At 28.9% G+C, this 21,596-nt stretch overlaps 1 protein-coding gene across 3 annotated transcripts; it reads right to left on the bottom strand.

The window, feature by feature from the left end:
- Positions 1 to 4,595: 4,595 nt before the first annotated feature.
- Positions 4,596 to 21,300, bottom strand: LOC129966588 (protein-tyrosine sulfotransferase 1-like). 3 transcript variants are annotated; one of them, XM_056081071.1, is made up of 6 exons: positions 21,107 to 21,300; positions 19,401 to 19,531; positions 15,431 to 15,670; positions 14,743 to 14,937; positions 9,376 to 9,629; positions 4,596 to 6,608 (listed from the first exon to the last, which is right to left on the bottom strand). In XM_056081071.1, the coding sequence occupies exons 2-6, from the start codon at positions 19,527 to 19,529 to the stop codon at positions 6,254 to 6,256; spliced, it is 1,173 nt and encodes a 390-aa protein (XP_055937046.1). In that variant the 5' UTR covers positions 19,530 to 19,531; positions 21,107 to 21,300; the 3' UTR covers positions 4,596 to 6,253. The 3 variants fall into 3 exon arrangements, with proteins under 3 accessions (XP_055937046.1, XP_055937044.1, XP_055937045.1); XM_056081069.1 differs by lacking the exon at positions 21,107 to 21,300 and adding an exon at positions 19,655 to 19,834; XM_056081070.1 differs by having other exon boundaries at positions 4,597 to 6,608; positions 20,993 to 21,300.
- Between the last annotated feature and the right edge of the window lie 296 nt (positions 21,301 to 21,596).

The raw sequence follows: 21,596 nt of genomic DNA on the forward strand, positions 1-21,596 counted from the left end.
ATGAGAATTGTATTTAATTATTCCAAAAAAAAAGACTGATTTTGAATCTTATATTGGTACTTATTAATTAACTGTGTGGCCGGGATAGCCTGGTTGGTAGGGCATTGGATTCGCATCTCTTGGGTTGCGAGTTCGAACCCCGCCGGTCAAAGACTCCCCGCGTGCTTGGTGGCTGACGCGCGTTAAATCTGTCGTGGTCACAAAGTCCTCCATGTCGAGAGTAATACCACTGGGGGTACTGGATCAGGGGTGATCGTTCTCTGATTCAGGTCTAAATTACGATCTGTGGTTGAGTGAATGAAGTCCGCCCGTAAAATAGGGTTGTGACGTGTGTGTAGCTAAAGTTGTTCTCTCTTGGCCCTTGTGCCATTAGAAACAACAGCAATTGACTGTGTCGGATTGGCGATAATTCGTTGTCGTCAATGATTGAATGATGATGATTGCGCGACCCCATTTGGCCCTTTTTTGGATCTTTTAACGTTTATAATGAACAATGCATTTCAGAGGAGAATTTCTTAAAAATCCATACCGTTGTATCCTTATTAGTTGAGAAAAAACAACATGCCGTTGTTTGATCCAACTTATTTATCATCATTACACACGTATATACAAAAACCATACTCTTATTATCGATAGTTTCTCTTATATTATCTATATTACAGAATAATTATTTCTCGTTCCGTCACTTTATATAGAACCTATGATACTTTCACGATTTACATATGTGTAAGCAATGCATGAAATCAGATAAGACCAGTTCCGAAACCAAGAAGAAAAACTCCAATGTCATCGGCTTGAAGGTCATATTGCATAGACATTGTAACATACCGACTTGAATAATGTAAAGTCTTCATTGTAATGCCCAAAGGAATTGAAAGGAAACTAAAGAATATGGTAACTGCAAAAGTATCAATATTTTATCATTATCCTCTTCATAGAATACTGGCATATGGCGGCACACCAGCTAATATTTACCTTCAGTAAAACTTCACTACAGGTATAAGTCGCATTTTTCACAAAATCTTTTGCGATGTTCAGCAGTTGTTTCACAACATTGAAGGAGGTGGTCCTTTAATCAGATTTGATAAAATTCTTATCACAATGTTGAGATTATTTACATAAACATTTATTTTTAATGAAAAATTAAAATTAATCGATGTGATCGCAAATCATCTGCTTTTACTACATCTGTTATTTTTTTCTGAAGTAATGCATTACATCACCGGCGAATTAGAAATGACTAAATTATTTCGTACTGTTACTTATAAACTATTTTGAAAGTGAATAATGTCTAACTTTTATGAAAATCTACTTTCACTGCTTTAGAACATAACACATGACGTTCTACATTTAAATTTTTCAATTGACTCAGTTCAGAACTAAATTTTCCCCACTCTCTATTTAAGTTTAAGGGAACTTCATCGTCCCAATCAATTCTCAAAATCCACAACTTCTGCAAGAACATCTTCGCTGAGATTATCAAAGGTCCTAAGAGACTTAAAGGGTCAAACAATCTGGATATGCCCGATAGCATTCTTCTTTTTGTTGCAGGACTCACAATTTTTTGAACATTAAAACTAAATGTAACCTTTTCAGGATTGAATTGCAATCGTAAAGTTTTTAAAGTTGCTGAGTTAGAGTTATCAAAATTGTATTCTCGGTCCGACGTTGGAACTTTTTGTAATAAAACAGGATTATTTGAGCTCCACTTGTGAAGCTCCATACCAGCTGATTTTAATAAATGTATTAACTGGTTTTGTAGTTCAATGGCAGAAGAGAAATCATCGGTACCACTGAGTATATGCCAGTAGCAGCGGCTAATGGATAATTGTCCTGCTCATCACAGCATATTTGTTTTAGTACTCTGGTCGCCAAGTAAGGAGCGCATTTGGTTCCGTAGGTAACAGTGAGCAACTTCAATACACGTAATTTCTCTTCCTCTAAATCCTTCCATAAAATACATTGTAAATCACACTGATCTCGATGTATCCAAATTTGACGATACATCTTTTTTATATCGGCGGTGTAAGCTACAGAATGTTTTCGAAACCGCAACAAAATAGCGAACAAATCATCTTGGACAACAGATCCTGATTACAAATTATCATTAAGCGATTGTCCTGATAACATTGCCTCTAATGCGTTAAAAACAACGCGTAACTTTGTAGTATTAATTTCTGATCTAAAAAAGCCATGATGAAGCATAACATTTATTACCTTGGAGTTTCGCAAGTTGCCTGCATATGCCCCAATTTTTCATACTCATTTAAAAACTCCCTGCATATACTCTGGTTCTCTCTTCAAACGATGCCAAAGTGAATTAAATCTTTTAGTAACAATGTGTTTTGACTCGCCTAAACATGGGGGGAGGGGGGTCTACGTAAAACGGCATTTTAACGACATAGCTTCCATCGTCATTTCTAAAATGTGTTTTCATGAAATGATCTTCACATATTAAACTCTCATCATTTTGTAATTTATCCCCCTAAACATCTTCAATTTCCCAAAATTTCCTTAAATTTGCATCCAAATCTTCTATTATCAACCCACAATGAACAGTAGTTTCGTTTTCGATTGGAACACTTCCGGTAGCAACAAACCCAAATACAGTATTCTGAGAAACAATGTCTATTCCCGGAAACTTAATTTAACCCGATCTTAAAAGTTCATAGAATATTTGGGATCTAATAAAATATCCACCTCTCCAGATTCATTCAATCTCACATCCGCTAAATTGATACTATCGAATTCTAGCGTATCAATGTCAAATTGTTTGGAGGGGATACAATCTGTTATATGCGGTACTACCAATAGCTCAATTCCCTTTTCAAAGCTTCCGCCAACGTTCGAAATTTTCGTTTTTACGATCCAGTTAATAACAGGTGATGATTGATTTAGTCCAGAAACCAAAATGTTTCGTTTTTCAAATTCAATTTATCGGCTAACCGTTTTGAAAGGAAATGATTCATACTACCGACATCCAGTAACGCACGTACACTCGTAAACATTCCTACATCATCTGAATCATCACATTTGCAGTACTTAATAAAACCATTTTGTTTACATTTAAGTTGGTAGCAGTGAATGAATGCGTACTGTTCGCAAGTGACTCATTCGTCAGCTGTAAAGAATTAATACTGGGATTTTCAATTCGCGGAACGAATACATTTGACCTTGGATTTAATCCAGCATTAGCATTCTGCTAGCGAATTTCATTTTCGCTTTGAGTATTTCCCAGGTGCAAAAGAGTGTTATGTCGTTTTTTGCGAATGGAACAGTTAGATTTTGAATAGCAGTTAGCAATTTTATGGTAATTTAAACAATTAAAACATAATTGTTTATTTTTAACGACTTCAATTCCCTCATTAACAAACATATTTTTGAACACGGGACATACATTCAGGGAATGATTTTCATTAGATTTACAAATTACACATTTCGGATGATACATAAATGTCGCAATTTTGATTTTGTCGCAATTTACAATTTTGATGATACATAAATGTCGCAATGCCTGGTCAAATCTGGTGGCACATAACAAGATTCTCTTTGTTTCACGCCAATATGAATTTGTAGTTCACGATCTAATGAGTGAAATATTTTTTCGGAAACCATGAGTTCACTAACTCCTTTGAAATCATTTACCTTTCTTAATTGACAATAATCAAATGCTGCACTAAGTCGCGATGCAAATTGGATATAGCTTTCCTTTGGACGTTTTTTCGCCCCTCCCCCCCGTAAAGTGATCCAAGAAATTATATTCTTTCTTTTCTTTATGTCATAGGCAATGATTTCTTTATCTATCTATTCTTTTAAAGATTATGCGATATTTCGAATGGATTGATGTAGTCCATATATTCTCAATTATTTAGTTAGTAACTTTTACTGTCTTACATTCATTTTTCAAAGCTTTAAGTGTATTTCCTGACATATTATAAAACAGTTTTAACCAACAATGAGATAAGTCATTTAAAATCAAACTTTTTTTCAGGAATGTAGATAATTATCCCTGAGAAGAATCCCCTCCCCTCATACTTAAACATGCAAAAACAGATGAAAGAAGAATCAACTTAATAAAAGAAAAGGATATATTTTCCCCACATTATTAGTATTTCTTTAAATTGGGGGAAATCTTTTACACTGACCTTCAAACCCATTGACTTTCCACCAGACATGAATTATCAGATACTGTAAAGAAAATACATATCATTTAGCAGATCTCTCCATATTTTTTTATCTCGCACAAAAAAAGAAGGAAAAAAAGTATTTTTAAAGCTCTTATATAAGGGCCATAAAATATAAGTAGTTTCTAAGGATTTTTATTGACATTACACATCTTGTGTCAGAATATTACCCAAAGCTTATATATATATTTTTCAATCCATTGCAAAGCTATAAAAATCATCTTTTGTTTTAGTGAAGAAAACAATAATAAAAACACATTCAATAATGCAATGTTTACCTTAATACTTTCAATGATGTACAATGGTAAGAAAAATAAGAAAATAATAAGAAAAAAGTAAATGTAGATATTAATATATATATTTTTTATTTCAACAATATTGCACGGATACATTCATGCATTTTTTTAAAGTACATCTATAACATTATAATAAATTGACCTTGCTTATAAAATCGAAATTTCTACTTAATTATTTATATAACAAAAGTATAAAATTTCATACTTTTTTTATAGATCAATTGATGAATTCAGAAAAAACTGGGCAATAAATTGTCAAGAAAATAATTTTGTATATCAAACAAATTTAGAGCAATTAGATAAATATTAAGTAACCAATGTTGCATTTATTAAAAAAAAAAAAAATTAGAAAAAAAGCATTTCATAAAACCCTTACACCGTGCAGAAAAAATAAAATTCGTGCACAATAAGCATGTATATATAGTAAAAAAATACTTCATTTTAGCAAAAAACATAATGAGGTACAATAAATTGTGTCAAATGTTTTCTCATTTTTTTGATGATGATGATTGGGAGTTTGAATTACAAAAAGATTTGATATTTTATTTTAACAAAATTTTATAAAAACTCATTACTCTCTCTTTTAGCAATATAAATGCACAAATGCTACACATCTTTTTTTGGCTGCAGAGAATTTCTTGCAATGATGCAAAGGAAAGTGTAATAAACGTATATTTAAAGCAGAAGTTTCAGTTGGAAAATAATGACACGAAAAGACTAGTTATAAATGATTATTTGATATTAAATTTAGAAAATAAAATTTAAAAGCAGCTAAAAAAATGAAAATTCTATGACATGCTTTTTATTTAAATGCTGTTATGAAGTAAATGCAGATATTTAAAGAAAATTGCTTTTTTTCCCTTATTTTTTTAAAAAAAATACTTTTTTTATCTGAAATACTGATATTTAAATCTAGTAGTATTATGTATTTAATTTAATATGCATTATGTACTTAATATCATAAATGCATATTATCTAAAAACCATGCAATAAAATACTTCACTCTAAAAAATAAAATTCCTAACAATGTTTTTTACATGTACCCTCTTTTGAGGGAAAAATTCACAAATTACAAATCAATTTTTCATTCCATGCTGATGTGGATTATTATAATTACAAAATTATACATATATATATTTATTATCAAATGATATGTACAGAAATTTTTAAACTTTACAATTAAATACAGCATAAGAACTTATGCTGTATTTAATATCACATTTTTAACATACAAATGAAAGACAAAGAAAAGAAATTTAAAATACAAGGTAACAAAGGATCTTTAATGAGGCAGATAAATGGTCAATAATAATTTAAGGATTTTACAACAGAAAGTTTTCACAAAATGCACAGCTTATTATGTTGGCTGATTCCTCTGAACAATTCTTTCAAGTACATGGTGTAAAAACAAATGTAAAAAATAAATAGCTCCTGTATGATATAAACAAAAATACATTCTTCAGAAACTTCAGATCTAAATATTTAATGACTAGCATTTTCAGACATATAAAATATGAGACTTAGGACATAAATGCAACTTTAGAATTCATTTATCCTACCGTCAGTATTTTATATTAAAAAAAATACATGCAGAGCATGCAATTCATTTCAAAATATTAAAAATTTATATATAACTGTAATTCTAACAATTAAAATGAGAGCAAACAGACATTGGTCAGATGGAAGATCAGTGTTGCTGGTATTTCTGTGCACATGATGTCCATATCAACAGATCACATTTAATAATGCAATTTATGCTCTCAAATGTTTATTTCAAGTGATTTTATCATTGATTCCTTTTACTTCAAAATTACTGTTGCTGCCACTCTTTTGAGCTGCCTTGTTACGGTTGTATATTTTTCTTAAAAGATCTCTTTGCTTTTGTAGTTCTTTTTCTTTTGATGCATATAACTGCTCATTCTTCTTTATAAAATTTGTATTCTTTAAAACAAATTGATCTGGTTTACCATAATCTGGAGGATTAGCATTTGGGTCATAACCTAGAGTCTGTAGCATGGGAGCTATGTTTGCCATATCACGGACAACATCTTCAGGAATTTGACCAACCCATTTAGTCAAAGCTTCAATGTTGATGGGCTTAATAACCTGATCTGATGATCTTTCCAATCTGAAAAAAATATATATAAATTAAAGTCTAATTAATGAATTCACTTTTTTAAATTAGAAAAAATGGATTTTTTTTTGTACTTGTATATTAAGCGAGTGTCATTGGCAACATTTTGCTTAACCACATACCAATGGTAAACTTTAATCTAAACTGCATGTCATTCATAAATGTGGATGGTAGACTAACTCTCGTAAATATTGAAGAATAAAAAATGTTTTAATGATGGGATCGTGGCAATTAATTAATTAGTCAATTTTACATTATTAAATAATCCTAATAATTACACCCTAAGCAATATTGGATATATTTGAACAATATTATAAAGTTAAATATTATTTAAATTTTCCAAAATTCTATAATTACAGTTAGTAGACAACTTTGGCAATTAACATGATATTTTTGGAGATAAATCGCTGACATACGGTTAAGACACAAGTACCCAATTTTTTAATTTTCACATAAATATTGATATCTTCTGCAGATGAATTGAATAATAATTATAAATGAAACAGAAATTTGAAATGAGAAACAATTCAAAAGTTTTTTTTCTGGAAAAAATTAAAATTCCCACATTTTTTAAACAATCTTTAGATTAATGGTTTACTTAGTAATTTTCGGTTCTTTTATACAGCTAACAATGAGCATCTAAATAATAAAACACTTTTGTTGCATAAATGCAATTTTTCATTGCTTGCCCACTTTTTTAAAGTACTGATTCAATTATGAGTGAATGGATAAGCAATATTTTTTTTAATATATAAAACTGACTTAAAAATCCCTCCCCCCACATCTATTAATCATCTTGTTATTTGTTTATTCAAAGAATAATTACAGGATATTTTGAAGAAATTATCTATAAAAGAATGTTTATCAACTCATGTTCTGTATTTAAAAAACTTCAAAAGAAAAAAAATCCTATTTAATCAAATATTAATTATAAAATATTTTCTCTCTTTAGAAATGAATTTAATTTGCAAATAGATGTCACAAAATTGGAATATGTTTAAATATGGCAAATTATGCATTATCTAGTCTTCTCTTGTAAAATTTTGCTTATTTCTTAACTTATTTGCCAAACTCGTAATTCTATAATGGTTTTTATCTCAATACTTAGAATTAAAAAATAAAAATAATAATTCCATGCAAGAATTATTCGTTTTTTAAAAATTAATTAGTGCAATAAGGCACAAAAGATCCTACATACATTTTTCTACAATTTTTATTAATTAAAAATTGAATATTTATCAGTATAGAAAAAATACGAAAGAAATAATTTTAAAAAATAAAATATGAAAATAGCACAAACTTTTCATTTCAAATTAGAAATAGATGTTGCTCTAAAAATATGAATTTACAAGCTCATATTTGCATATTTCTTGTAAAATGCAAAAGTAGTTCAATTATTAACTAACCTAACACAGCTGAGAGCAATAAAAGTAGCCTCACATGTAATTGGATAAGTGACCAATTGCTGAGCACAGAGGAATAGTATAAAACCCATATATATTTTCATGACAATATATCATGGAAGTCACCAGCATAATTACAAAACATAATGCAATTTTTTTTTGGAATAAATAAATTTAAAAAAAAAAGGGTTCAATCTATGAACCTGGATGAGTTCGGTATGTACCATGAATCACAAATTAACTTGTTATAATTATTTTCCACATTCAAGTTTACTAGGAATAACTAGGAAAGAAATAAAGTGAACTTTTTTACTATAAATAGTTTTAGATATAAGTAAGCAAATTATCCTGTTGAATTATAAGTCCAGAAATGCACATGTATAATAAAAAATTCAATTGTATTAGCATGATATTATGGCTTTTTGGAAATTTAATGTAACTTTGCAATTACTATTGCTAACTGAAAATATAAAAAATTGTTGCTTATATTGAAGAAAATATTACTTCTACAAAATCATGAATCCTATTTTTAATACTTAAAGTTCATTTTAATTATATGTACTTGGTTCAACAGATTAATTTTAAAACATATGTATTAAAAAAGAAAAATTGGTCAGCTAACTCAATTAAAGTTACAAAAGTTTCAAAATACAAAGAAGATTTCAATGAATTATTTTCAATCCAATTACTAGAAATCGTGAGCTTAAATATATCATGAATCCCGAAGAATAATGCAGTATCTCTTTACTTCAATATTACTTTATACATATACATTTCACTTCAAATAAGACATATCATCACTTGAAATCTTTGCATTTCACCAATTGACTGTATATAACCACCTGCTAGATTGAATCTTAATCCTTTATGGAGGACTTCTATTACCTCAACTAAAGATAAAATCCTTGTAACAGTAACTTTCTTCTGGTTTAAATATATATATATATATATATATATATATATATATTATTTTATCCCAGATAAACAACAGATGAGCAGAAAAGTTTAGTTATAAATTTTTTTTAGACTTTACCTTACCAACTTTCCAAAAGAGAATATAAAAGTAAATTTTTTAATTACTTTTAAGAAATAATTTTTAAATCTAAGATATTGAACAATTTTTTTATGGATGTGTTTTAGAGCATACATCAGATATCCTCATCTGTTCAAATAACTTTTATTATAGCTTCCCTTCCTTTCTAATTTAAATCATATTTGCTTTTTGCAAATAAATTAAATGAAAAGCTGCACAAATTCTGTAACTACATTTACACTATTTCATGCTTATCAACATATTTATTTCTAAAATCCTTTTCATGATATCAAGTATTGTGGCAAATTAAACTTTTAATTCTTACTTTGATATGGATATTCCACCTGGTTTATCAACTAATTCTTCATGATGTAAAACAGATTCATTCCAAGGTATATCTAGAAATTTTAAAAGGCTTTCCATCCAAGGCCTGGGTTGCAAAACTACTTGTTCATAATGAACTGGCATACAAATATCAGGGCCCAAGCTAAGACATTGGGAGTACATAGCAGACATGGCAGAATTCCATTTTTGCAAGCATTGTCGATAATCATTTAAATCAAAGCCTGTTATTGTAACCTAATAAAAAAAATTATATATCATAAGAGGATTTTTTCACCATACATCTAAAGAAATCATATTACAATCCAAATCATTATAGATCATCAAAAAAATATAGATAAATCAAGTTCTGATTCTTATATCATGCATATTTGATACATTGGTATAATTAAACAGTATAGGGCACACAGCAACCAACTACATAGTCCAGTCACATTAATGTGACCACCGCCTACTTTTGACATCAACGTTAAATAACCAATCGCAGAAGGCATGTGTTACAAGCAAATTTAGTGGATATATGAAGTGTGTTGTAGGCATTATTTGGCATGAAGGGCTATTATTCAAGAGCATGCGACTTGGATTTTCGACACAATCTGTTAAAATTTTACGCTCGTACCTATCTTCTCGTAACTTTAGGGTACCAGTAAACGATGTCATTTCATCCCCCAGACCAATCTTACGCGGTTTTGCGCTGGGAAGTTTACTTTCTCCAACTCTTTTTAACATTTACGTTAACGATCTACCGAGAATTAGGAATTCTCACTTAGCAATATTTGCAGACGATACCGCTTTTCTAACACAGAGTAAGGATCCACACTTGTCATTACACAATTACAACAGTACATGACCCTTTTACAGTGCTGGCTCATCGGCTGGAAAATAAAACTCAAACCAAGTAAATGTGCATGCCTCCTGTTTACTAAAAAATTGAAAACGCCCGATATAGTCCCAATCAAAATTTTCGACCAGCCCGCTCTCTTTGAAAATGAGTATAAATACTTAGGGTAAGTTTTAGATGCAAAATTAAGCTTTAATAGTCATATTAAAGCAGCCCTCGCCAAAGCTATAATTATGAGTAAAAAACTCAAAAGCTTAATTTCCAGTAAGCTATTGAGGAGGCGACTTCTGCTACTAACATTAAGAGGTTGCAAGTTTTTCAAAATCGGCACCTGACGAAGATTGCTAACACTTCCTGGTACATCAAGAGAAAAATATTACATGACGACTTCAAAATTGAACCTGTTTCGGAATTTATCAGAAGAACATCAATTAATTCCTTCGGTAAACTACCCCAGATTCGTAACAAGTTACTTAATTTACCTGCATACGATGCAGCTGTATCCAGCTCGAAGAAGAGACCGAGAGCTGCGATTGATAATGTTTATATCCATTTTCCCACAGTTAAAAAAAAAAAACTGAGAATTAATTAACCCTGTTACCAATCTGGTGGATAAAATTTTCAAAATTATAACCTGTTTCGACCTCAGATGTAGCTACGCGTGAAATTTCTGGAAATTTTTCAAAACTAACTAAGCAAAATAGTTAGAACAGTCCCAATAGTTAGAAAGGCACGTGCAACGTAATTCCATTAAATTTCTCTATATTTACCCCATAAATAATCTAGATATTATTTTTTAATTAATTAATTATATCAAAAATAATAATTATGTAACAAATTTCATGACGTTAGAGCTTTATTGCGCTCGTCTAAACTAGTTTCAATTAATTTTAACTTTCCCTAAACTTACAAATTAAAGTATCTATTCCAAATTATGATGTGGAGGTATTCGTGACCACTTTGTCACATCGCGGGACTCCGAAACATCACCATGTTGACGTTGTTGTAGGCATTCTGGAAACATTTCAGTTCTTGCAGTCATGCAGAAACGGAGCGATTTATTCGACGTCCAAAAGGGTATGATCATTGGCTTTCGAGCCAAGGATGGAAGCATTTCTGAAACGACTAATCTTGTAAACTGTTCACGGGCAGCCGTCGTAAAAGTACACCGTTCATGGTAAAATGGCACTATCCAAAAACGGCGACGTGGCAAATGTGGTGCATCACGGGTCATAGATGGCAGAGATGAACGACGGCTGCGGAGATGCATTCGGGCGAATAGACGTGCAACTGTTGAGCACGACCGCCCAGATGAACCAGCTACCAACGTCAGTTTAGCGAACGTTGCTGCGTATGGGCCCTGCACAGCAGACGCCAGGTTAATCCACTTATGCCAGCGGTTCTTAACCTATGGGTCGCGACCCAAAATTGGGTCGCGAAGCATATTTCTTGGGTCGCGCTGAGTCGAACCAAAAAAGTTAGTAATACACCAAATTTCAGACATTTTAGAAGTGACGACTTGAATAAATATCAACAATCGAAAATGAACAATTGAAATAAATAATCTAAATACGTCTATGCAAGGACGTAATCATACTATTATTGAATTAACTGAAAAAATAACATGTTTTAAAAATAAACTCAAATTATGGAGAAATAAGGTTGAAGTAAAGAAACTTGCTTCATTCCCGACTCTTAATTTACTTGGAGACAATAATATTGATATCACAGATTTTGAAATACAGAAAATTATTATTAATCATTTAGAAAAACTAAAAGCAGACTTTGATCGATATCTCCCTGCAGACGATGTTTTCAAATATAATTGGGTTCGAATGCCATTTAAGTGATTTGCATGAGGAATTTGTTAATATTAATCACTTTCAAGAACAATTAATAGAAATACAAAGTGATCAATCACTTCGATACAATTTCTATAAAAACACTGAATCTTTATGTGCTTTCTGGTTAAAATTAAAAACCGAAAAGCCAAAAGAAGCCCTAAAAGTATTATTGCACTTTGCAATAATACTTTTGCAACATATATGTGTGAGGCTGGTTTTGGCTCTGTGTGTAATCAAAAACAATTACCGGAACAAGTTAAATCCCGAAATAGATATAAGGTGCTCCTTCAACCGAGGTTTGAAGATCTTTCAAAATGTATTCAAGCACAAGGTTCTCATTAAAACTGTATGACTTGCATTTAAAATTTAAAAGGCTTAACATATGTATTGATATTTCTTTTTTTTTTTTTTTAGGAATAAGTTAAATGTCAATTATTTTCAAAAAGTTAAATATATTTTAATTTGGTCAATAAAAATTATTAAAAACACTTGATTATTAATTAAATTTTCCTTGGATCGAAAAGTACTTTTGTTTATCTTTATTATTAAAAAAATAAATAAAAAATTTGTAAGTTAAAAAAAATCATCATCGTAGGATTGAAGATTTTTTTAAAAATACGATCTAAAATAAAGCAATGAAAAAATTGTGACTTTTTTTTGAGTCGCGACATGAACATATTTGTCAAATTTGGGTCGCGGCTTAAAAAGGTTAAGAACCACTGACTTATGCTGACTGCTGTTCATTGGCGACGAATGATGGAATTTTCACGCCAGTACCACAATCGGACTTCCACTGACTGGAGACAGGTGACTTTTTCCGATGAATCACGCTTTATGCTCCGTTGGACGGATGGACGTTGGCGAATACGGCTTGAAACGTCTGAAAGCAAACACTCTGCCACAATTGCCGGACGGGTCCAAGCTGGAGGAAAGAGCATTATGGTCTGGTGAATATTTTCGTGGTATTCTCTGGGTGCACTCATCACTGTGAAAGGCACGATGGATCAACAGAAGTACGCATTTAAACTTGCGGACCATGTACACTCCTACATGCCAATTGTTTTTCTCAGGATGATGGCATCTATCAGCAGGACAATGCGACGTGTCATAAAGCTCGCAGTGTACGTGCGTGGTTCGAATAGCACCAAAATGAGTTTACCGTACTCCCTTGGTTTAGCAAATTCCCCGAATTTGAACCTAATCGAAAATCTGTGGGGCCAAATCGATCGCGTTGTCCGCATCATGGATTCTCACCCGCGTAACCTAACGCAGCTGGCCACGCCACTGGAGTTGGCATGGTTCAACATCCCAGTGAACACCTTCAGGAACCTAACTGACTCTCTTCCTGCATATCTTGCAGCTGTCCGCTCTGCGAACAGTGGTTATTCTGGATTTTGGCAGGTGGTCACATTAATGTGACTGGACCATGTATTTTCATTATACATGCATTTATTGCACAAACAAACATGACAGCAATCAATATTTAATTAGAAAATGAAATTTAAAATACATAAAACATGAGAAAGTGAGGGATTTAAAAGAGATTTCTTTACTTATTGGAAAACATCTTTTAAACTGACAATTGTTTAAAAGTTTCATGTCACCTAAACATTGAATAAAAACTTTAAATTTTCTTTCAATGCTTAACAGATTTAAACTGCTCAAAACAGCTGCCTTTTTATTTTATAATAGAAATGCATATTTAAATTGCCCTCCACAACATCTATTTAAATTTTATAACATTATTTTAAAATTATTATTGTGAAAATAATTAGTTTTCTGTGGTCTTCTTTAAAAATTGTTTAGGGCAATTTAAAATTTTTGAGAAGCTAGGAGGTAGTATTTTTTTTATTGTCATATTTTAATTACAAATAAAGTTAGAGATGGTAAAAAAAAAAATTGAGCATTAAATTATGTTATATAAAGGATTCCATTATATTAAATATATTATACATATATGAATTTATTTTTTAGCATTTAATAACATCAATATAGCTTTAAACAGTTGATTTAGCATTCATAATTTCAATTTTTACAATTAATATTTGTTATATTATAAATATATTTATATTTTTCTCACAAATTTTCAATAATAAGAAAGGTTTTAATGATGGTTTTATGGCAATTAATTAAATAGTTAATTTTACATTACTAAATAACATGAAAATAATTACTTCACAAGCAATACTGGGTATATCTGATTAATATTATAATCATTTAACCTTCCAAAAATTCTAAAACTTAGTCAAAATTTAATGAAAAAGAATTTTAAAATTTCTAAACATTACTTTAATACTAAATGAAGAATTTACAAACATTATAAAAGTAATAGCTTTATATTAAGCTCAATGCCACTGAAAATAAATGTTGCCTGCCTAATTAATAAAAATCATGCCAAATTGCATTCTTTTTTTTTTTTTTTTTTTTTTTTTGGAGGGGGAGGGAGGGAAGGGATAAAGCAAAAAAAAAAGTCCGAGTTTAAAAAGGAAGAAAATTATATTTATGAATGATATATCAAGTTTTAAAGTAAAAAAAAAATAAAAAAATATTCAAATGTACACTTTAAGCAAGTTACAAATATGAAATGAATTAGAAGCAATACAGCATAGATGAATGAATTTCAATCAATTTAGTACCTAAATTAAAAACTATATGTAAAACCAACCTTTCTGGATATGATTGAATGTACAACGGCTCTACCATCACGAATAAGTAAAATGAATTTGGCTTTAGGAAACAATGAATGCAGGTACACAGCAGAACGCAGAGTGAATGGATCTTTGTTACACAACCGAGGAGCGGGTTCACCATGGCGAGCAATAATTTCAAGAGTGAAAGATGCTACAGCATTATCCAAAACCTATAATATATGCAGAACAAGAAATGGGTTACTGAATTAAAATCACTATGATATATTTCAGTTACAACAGTTAAATATACAAACATAAATATAATATAAAAATGCAATTCAGATATTCTTTTAATAAAAATTAACTACAGCCAAAAAGCAAAAATGCAGTATGTTGTAACTCGGAGAACTTTCCACTGCTAATGAAGCTATTGATTATTATCTGTTAAAGTGATTTGAAAAAAGTTGTTCATAAAGCACTGCAGGTTTTTCTATTCATTTTACGAAAGAAATTATTAATTAATTATATAAATGATAGAAAACATCATGCTCTTGTAGTAAGAAATAGACTGAATACTGAAAGAGATCCCATAATGCACTATAATAATATGAGAATAATTGTTAAAATACTTTATATTTTAAACAAGTATTATTTTTTCTAAATTTTTTAAACTTCAAGATATAACAAAAAAAATTAACTAAATAAATAAAAGTTTTAACTTACATCACCACTTATACCTGCTTCTTCAAGTCTTTTTGATTCAACAGGAGATTTTAGCCATTGTTGTTTAAGACTCAACAATCGTGGAATAACACGTGTCTCTTCTCCACATCGAACATCTGGATGAGCATCTAACATAACACGAAGCAAAGTGGTCCCACTTCGAGGCATTCCTCCAATGAAAATTATGGGCATACTTCTATTGTAAACATATTTCTTAGAATCTTTTCCCATGATGTACCTCTAAAAATTACAGAAAAAAAATTAATGAGTTTCTTCCAGTCATTACATTTAAATAATAATGCAACTTCAGAAAAGTAACTGCAAATATGAAACTATAAATTAAAATATGAAAAATAAGTTCTATTGGTATATAGTCATTTTACATATTATTGTTCAAGTACAAATAAAATCTATTATTTCATAAAATGACAACAGAAGTCAGTAAAAGTTTAGTTTTGCTATGTGTAATTTTAAAAAAGACTTTTGCTATTTTAAGATGGATTCTGTAATTCTAAACTACAGTCCAGATGATAAGGATGCTATTTAAACAGGGATTCCTATTCGAAATTTCAGCACAAATGGAAGGACAGTGGTTCTCAAGCTACACTAGATCTGCTTATATGACGATTTATGGGGAAATCAGGTCTCGAACTTAGAACCCTTTGGCCCAGAACCAAGACCTTAGCATTTTGGCAATGCAGCCTCATTAAACTGTAATATACATTATTATTTCATGGTTTAGTAGTTATTTCAAAGGATAATGACCTACATCTAATGAAGTATTAAATACTTAAAAAATTATGCTGATATTAAGGATGCAATTATTTCAAAATATGATAAAAAAAAAAAACCCATAGAAAAAAAGTTTTAAATCTTTACTTATAAATAATTATATGTCAAAGAAAACTTATTCTGCAAGAATGCTCATACACATGATATATGTAAAATGTATTGTGAAAATTCATTATACTAGATTCACAATATATCTTACATGGAAAAAAAAAATGATTTGACAATAAATAACAGTATAATACAATGTACAGTTAGATGGTACATATAGTTACATAATTGTTATACTATAAAATTTATTCAACTGTTTTTTTTATTTAAATAACTATTACTATCTGTTTATTAGTTATATAATTGAACACTTAATGTGCAGAATTATTGATCAATTTAAATTATTTCAAACACTGTTTCATGAATAGTTCAGAGTTTTATGAATAAACTGAATTATGCAATTTAATAGTTATTCATTCACATAAGACCAAAATAGTTTTTTTAATTAAAAATTATATATATATATATAATAAAACAAATTATTTATTTTTTTATTTTATAGCATAAAAATTACTAGTAAAAATGCAATACTATTATATAGCACAGATATAAATGCACAGTAATAAAAGGAAACCATCATTTATTAAAAGAAATCAGAAATAAAGAGCATTTTTTTTTTTTAACTTTTAGTTTATGTTTGAGCAATTATAAGAACGATGTTCCTAAAAGCAGATTATTATTGGTTAATATACATCCATAGTATTTTATGATAAAATATTCATATTATACTTAAATATAAACTCCTCTATGTTGATAATATTTAAAAGCAGGCTTTAATCACACTTATATGATTAGTTTCAACAATAAGTAAAAGATAGAAATTAATCCTTCTTAATTATAAAAATCTTTAAAATAATTAAATTATTTTGATAAAGCCACACCCTTATCAACTTTTATGGGTTTTTTTCTGCACCAAAACTTATTTCTAATAATGTTAAAATAAAATTAAAAAGTTGCTAGAAAATTAATTTAGAATATAAAAGTTTAAAATGCACATCTGACAGTACAATTAACCAACTTTAAAACTCAGTTCTAAAAGTAAAAATTTAATTCTTTAATTTAAAGTGTAAATCAAAGTAAGTGGGTGCTTGAAGAGTTAAGAGAAAATCCTTTTCTCTAAACGAAGATAGAACACACAAAAAAGTCAATTTAAAATAATTTTGACACAATAATACAAGTAGCAAATTAAGTTTCAAAATAAGAATTTTTCCTTCTTAAATTTTTTTTAATTGAATCTTTGAAAAAATTTAACTAAAACTTATATACCACATTTCATTATCACAAATCAATAATTTTTTCCCCTTTGATGTTTCAGTTATTTTTAAGGTGTAATAAAACAGTTTTTTTTTTTAATTTTAGTTTTAAAATAATATAACATTATAAAATTTTAAAAAATAAATCTTTTATTAATGAAAAAGTTTTTAGAATGTTAAAACAATTTTCTGTAAAATAAGAATAACCCCCTATAAATATTACTCAAGCATTTTGTTATTCTAGCTGTTCAGTATAACTTTCATCATTACTACAGGTAAGAAAACAGAAAACCAGTAATTATTTTTAAATGGCTCTTTTATTTAGACTTTTAATTAAATCTCACTAAATTTTCAAACTTCTGTTTAATAATTAAACCAAAAAAATTCTAGTATCCATTAAAGTTTAAAAAAAAAATCTACAACAAATAATATCTGAACTACAACTTAAAGTTCACAACATAAGGACTATTTTTTTTTTCCAAGTAAACTCTAATCAACCGGCTGAATAGATAGACAATGGAGAATGCATGGTGGGTGATTCTGTAAGTCTCTAACGATAAACTCTTCTACTGTTAATGCTCACTTGAACTGAGGTGTTAGCATGTAAATATGGCTGATAGAATTGAAACTCCCTTCAAGTGCAAGTTGTGTAATGTTACTCACTATCTTTAAATAGAAGGAAATAACGCAGTAGAAATTCATTGAAGAGTGAGTCAAATATACATTAAAAGTTTTAAGAGTGAAGGAGTTGAGTGTGAATGATACAGAAAGTTTAAAGATGAGCAAGCCAACATTTACAATGATGAAAGGCAAAGATGCAAGTCTGTTGCAAACTGGCAATTTTGTTTAAAGTGTGGAACTGATCTTCTATTGACTTTTCATTCCTGTTGATCAAGTAATTTAATAGAAATATAAATGTGCTATAAAAGAGTTTCTTAGGTATTTTCCAGAAATGTCAAGATCATTTCTTCACATCCAGTAGTTTCTGTAGCAATTTAAATGGCATGTACTTGATTATCTTATGTATAATTCAGAGTTATATGAAATGATCTTAAATTCTCTTCCTTAAAATGAAGAAAACTTGACTAGAAAGCCAAAGCTCCCAGACTGATAAAGAGTTTCAAAATAATGTTAAAGCCCATTTCACATGACTGGTAGCAGCATTCTTCAAAAAAGGAAACCCAATATAATCTCTTATTTAAAATGACAAATGATTCAGTTGCACACTAATTATGTTGAAAATTAATCATGTTTGAACACAATTTTTAATAATTCCTTTTGTTATCTAAATTTTCAAGGTGCCTTGGAGGTTGGAGGGGGGGGGGGAGACTATTGTATATGATTTTTTTTAGAAGTATGAATAATAAAGATTAAATTTAATTTCCTTTAAAACTTGTACAGTTTCATTTAAATGTATACTGAATTTTCAACATCATACTGGTATTACTAAAAAAGTGGAGAGAAAATTAATACTTTTAATCTACAGTATATGCATGCGAATAAAGAGAGGTATTTGCAATATTAAAATTAAAAAAAAATCAATTGGAAATTCACAACAAAATTCTAATTTAAATTTTTTGAATATCTATTAATATAAAATTTACACTTAAAAAGCTTCAAGAATAATCATATATAAAAATACTTTTTGAATTCAATTTTTCAAAATTTGCTATAGTATGGAGAGAATGCTTCATATCTAAATTATCATGCTTTCTGACCAGAACAACTAAATAATAATTATCCAAAACATATTTTTACACATAATAAATGTATTTGATATTGTTATACAAATTTATATAGTATTTTATTCTGGCATTACATTTATTGATTTTTTTCTAAATTTTAAAAATATATTTTCAAAAGAAAAGAAAACTTACTTGTGCAGCTACCATAACACCATCACTTGATTGAACAGAACATGGTGTGAAGGATCGATACATTAAAAATATGAATATTAAGGGAAAACAAAGAAAGAAGATATATTTCTTTAGAGCTCGAGAAGCCATACCTAAATAATAAAAATAATTAATATAGACTCAATTTAATGCAAATAAACATAATTACCAATAATAAAACTTTAAAGAAAAAGTATCTATAATAAAGAGAAAAAAAATATATAAATGTAGAGAACCTCTGGTCAAATTTAACTTATGCTTCTTATTATATCCATACATGACTGAATTCTGAAAGTTAAAAATCCAACACAATTCAGAAACTTTCCAATTTAAGCTGTTTTAAAGGGAGAAAGTACAGTAACCATTTTGCAAATCTTCCCAGATTATGCCACATATACTACAGTAAAGCTCTATAATGGCTAAAAAACCGGCAAAAACTCAATACACATTTCAGGTGAATACTTAAAGTTATACGAGAGGCACTAAATTCAAGCAATAAATATCAATACAGCAAATCAAATAGAAACAGCTGAAATGTTTGATTAGTGTAATAAAGAATCAAACGGCATTGTTAGAAGTATAATATCATTTTGACCTGATTTAACAAACGAGTATATTTCAAATAATTTTTTAAAAATAATTTCAAATGCTTTTCTGCATAAATTGAACATTCTACATAATAAACATGTTTCATTTAATATAAAATAGAAAAAAATACTATTTGACGATATTGTAAATTTTTTTTTAACAAACTCATGATATAGAATCCTGCATAGTTATTAACTTCAAATTGAAAATTTTTTTAAATCTGTTTATCATATTTACATTATCAAATATGAGGCTATTCGATTTTTAACCATTAAAACAAAATAGAATAAAATACAAAATACTATTTTTTTAAAAAATAGTAACATACATTTCTAAAAATGTGAATGAAGAAACTTGGGTTCCATCTCAGAAAAAATTCATCAGAGAGAACAAATAATTGCAAATTTCCATGCAAAGTATTTAAAATTTTATAATATCTACATATCTAATTTATCCAAAACCAGCAATATAATGAATATGTCCTTATGATTAATAAGATATTTAAAATTAATCTAGAACAAATGTAATAAACTAAAACAACTATCTGTTGATTGTGATATTTAAATTGAAAATTAATTTACTTTATTTTCCAAGCTCATCTATTAATTTTGCTTGATATGAACTTCATAAGTAAATAAAAGTAATTAGTAATTGAAGATACTGAAATAAAAATCAACGAACATATGTCAACTGAAATCCGGAACAAGTAAATAAAAAATATTCTTTTCAAATAAATGTGATGTTGGCGTTTTCGCTCGTGTAAAACTAAGAAAATAACTATATATATGTTACAAGGAAATAGTATTTAATTCGTATAAAATGAGCATATGAAATGCAAATATGGATAACTTTCGTTTTGGAAAAATAAAAATTTTAATTTATAAGATTTTAATCGGAACTATCTCTTGCGATAAATTTTCGTTTAAACAATGCTACAATAAATTTAAACATCAAATAAAAGTAATAAAATATGGAAGATAAATTACTTTTAGTACATCGAAGGTAAGATTATGGTATATTCAATAATTTCTCATTTAAGGAAATTAAAAACAGTTGTGATCAGTTTTGATATACTGCGACACTTGTTCGTTTCTTATTACCGGCATTTTCTGTATAGACTATTTGCAAGTGGTGACTCGTTCAGCTGTGCAATCATGGTGATGGCAGCTTCACTTGCGAAATAAATACGAGATGCATTTCGACGGCGATATTAAAAGTAATATGACACGTATTATATTGTATTTGACAGTAACTTCTCATTTACAAAAATAAACACAGCTGTACCTTTAAGCATATCGATTAACATAAGAATAGAGCATATCGATGCAGAAATACTGATTGATTATATATTTTATATGAAAAACATCAATAATATATAATTGTAAAGTATTCTCTTTGTTGAGGTAATAACTTTACAGAATAGACTATAAATGTTATAATCTAGCAGTTTAGATTCAAATCCGTAATATTTAGGGATTTTTCGATATTTACAGTTATTTTAAGAAATTGAACATGTTTATATAAATATTTGATATAAATTATTTAACAGATTGCTAATGTTTGAGTATAAAATATTTCTGTTAACTTTTT

This window comes from Argiope bruennichi, chromosome 4 (assembly GCF_947563725.1).
Source record: "Argiope bruennichi chromosome 4, qqArgBrue1.1, whole genome shotgun sequence".
NCBI lineage: Eukaryota > Metazoa > Arthropoda > Arachnida > Araneae > Araneidae > Argiope > Argiope bruennichi.

Excerpts from the sequence above, each read along its gene's own strand:
- LOC129966588 (XM_056081069.1), bottom strand. The coding sequence starts at position 19,697 with ATGTATGGATATAATAAGAAGCATAAGTTAAATTTGACCAGAG. Across the intron at positions 14,938-15,430 it reads AAGCAGGTATAAGTGGTGAT|GTTTTGGATAATGCTGTAGC; the intron begins GTAAGTTAAAAC and ends CATATATTATAG. Across the intron at positions 6,609-9,375 it reads GGTGGAATATCCATATCAAA|ATTGGAAAGATCATCAGATC; the intron begins GTAAGAATTAAA and ends TATTTTTTTCAG.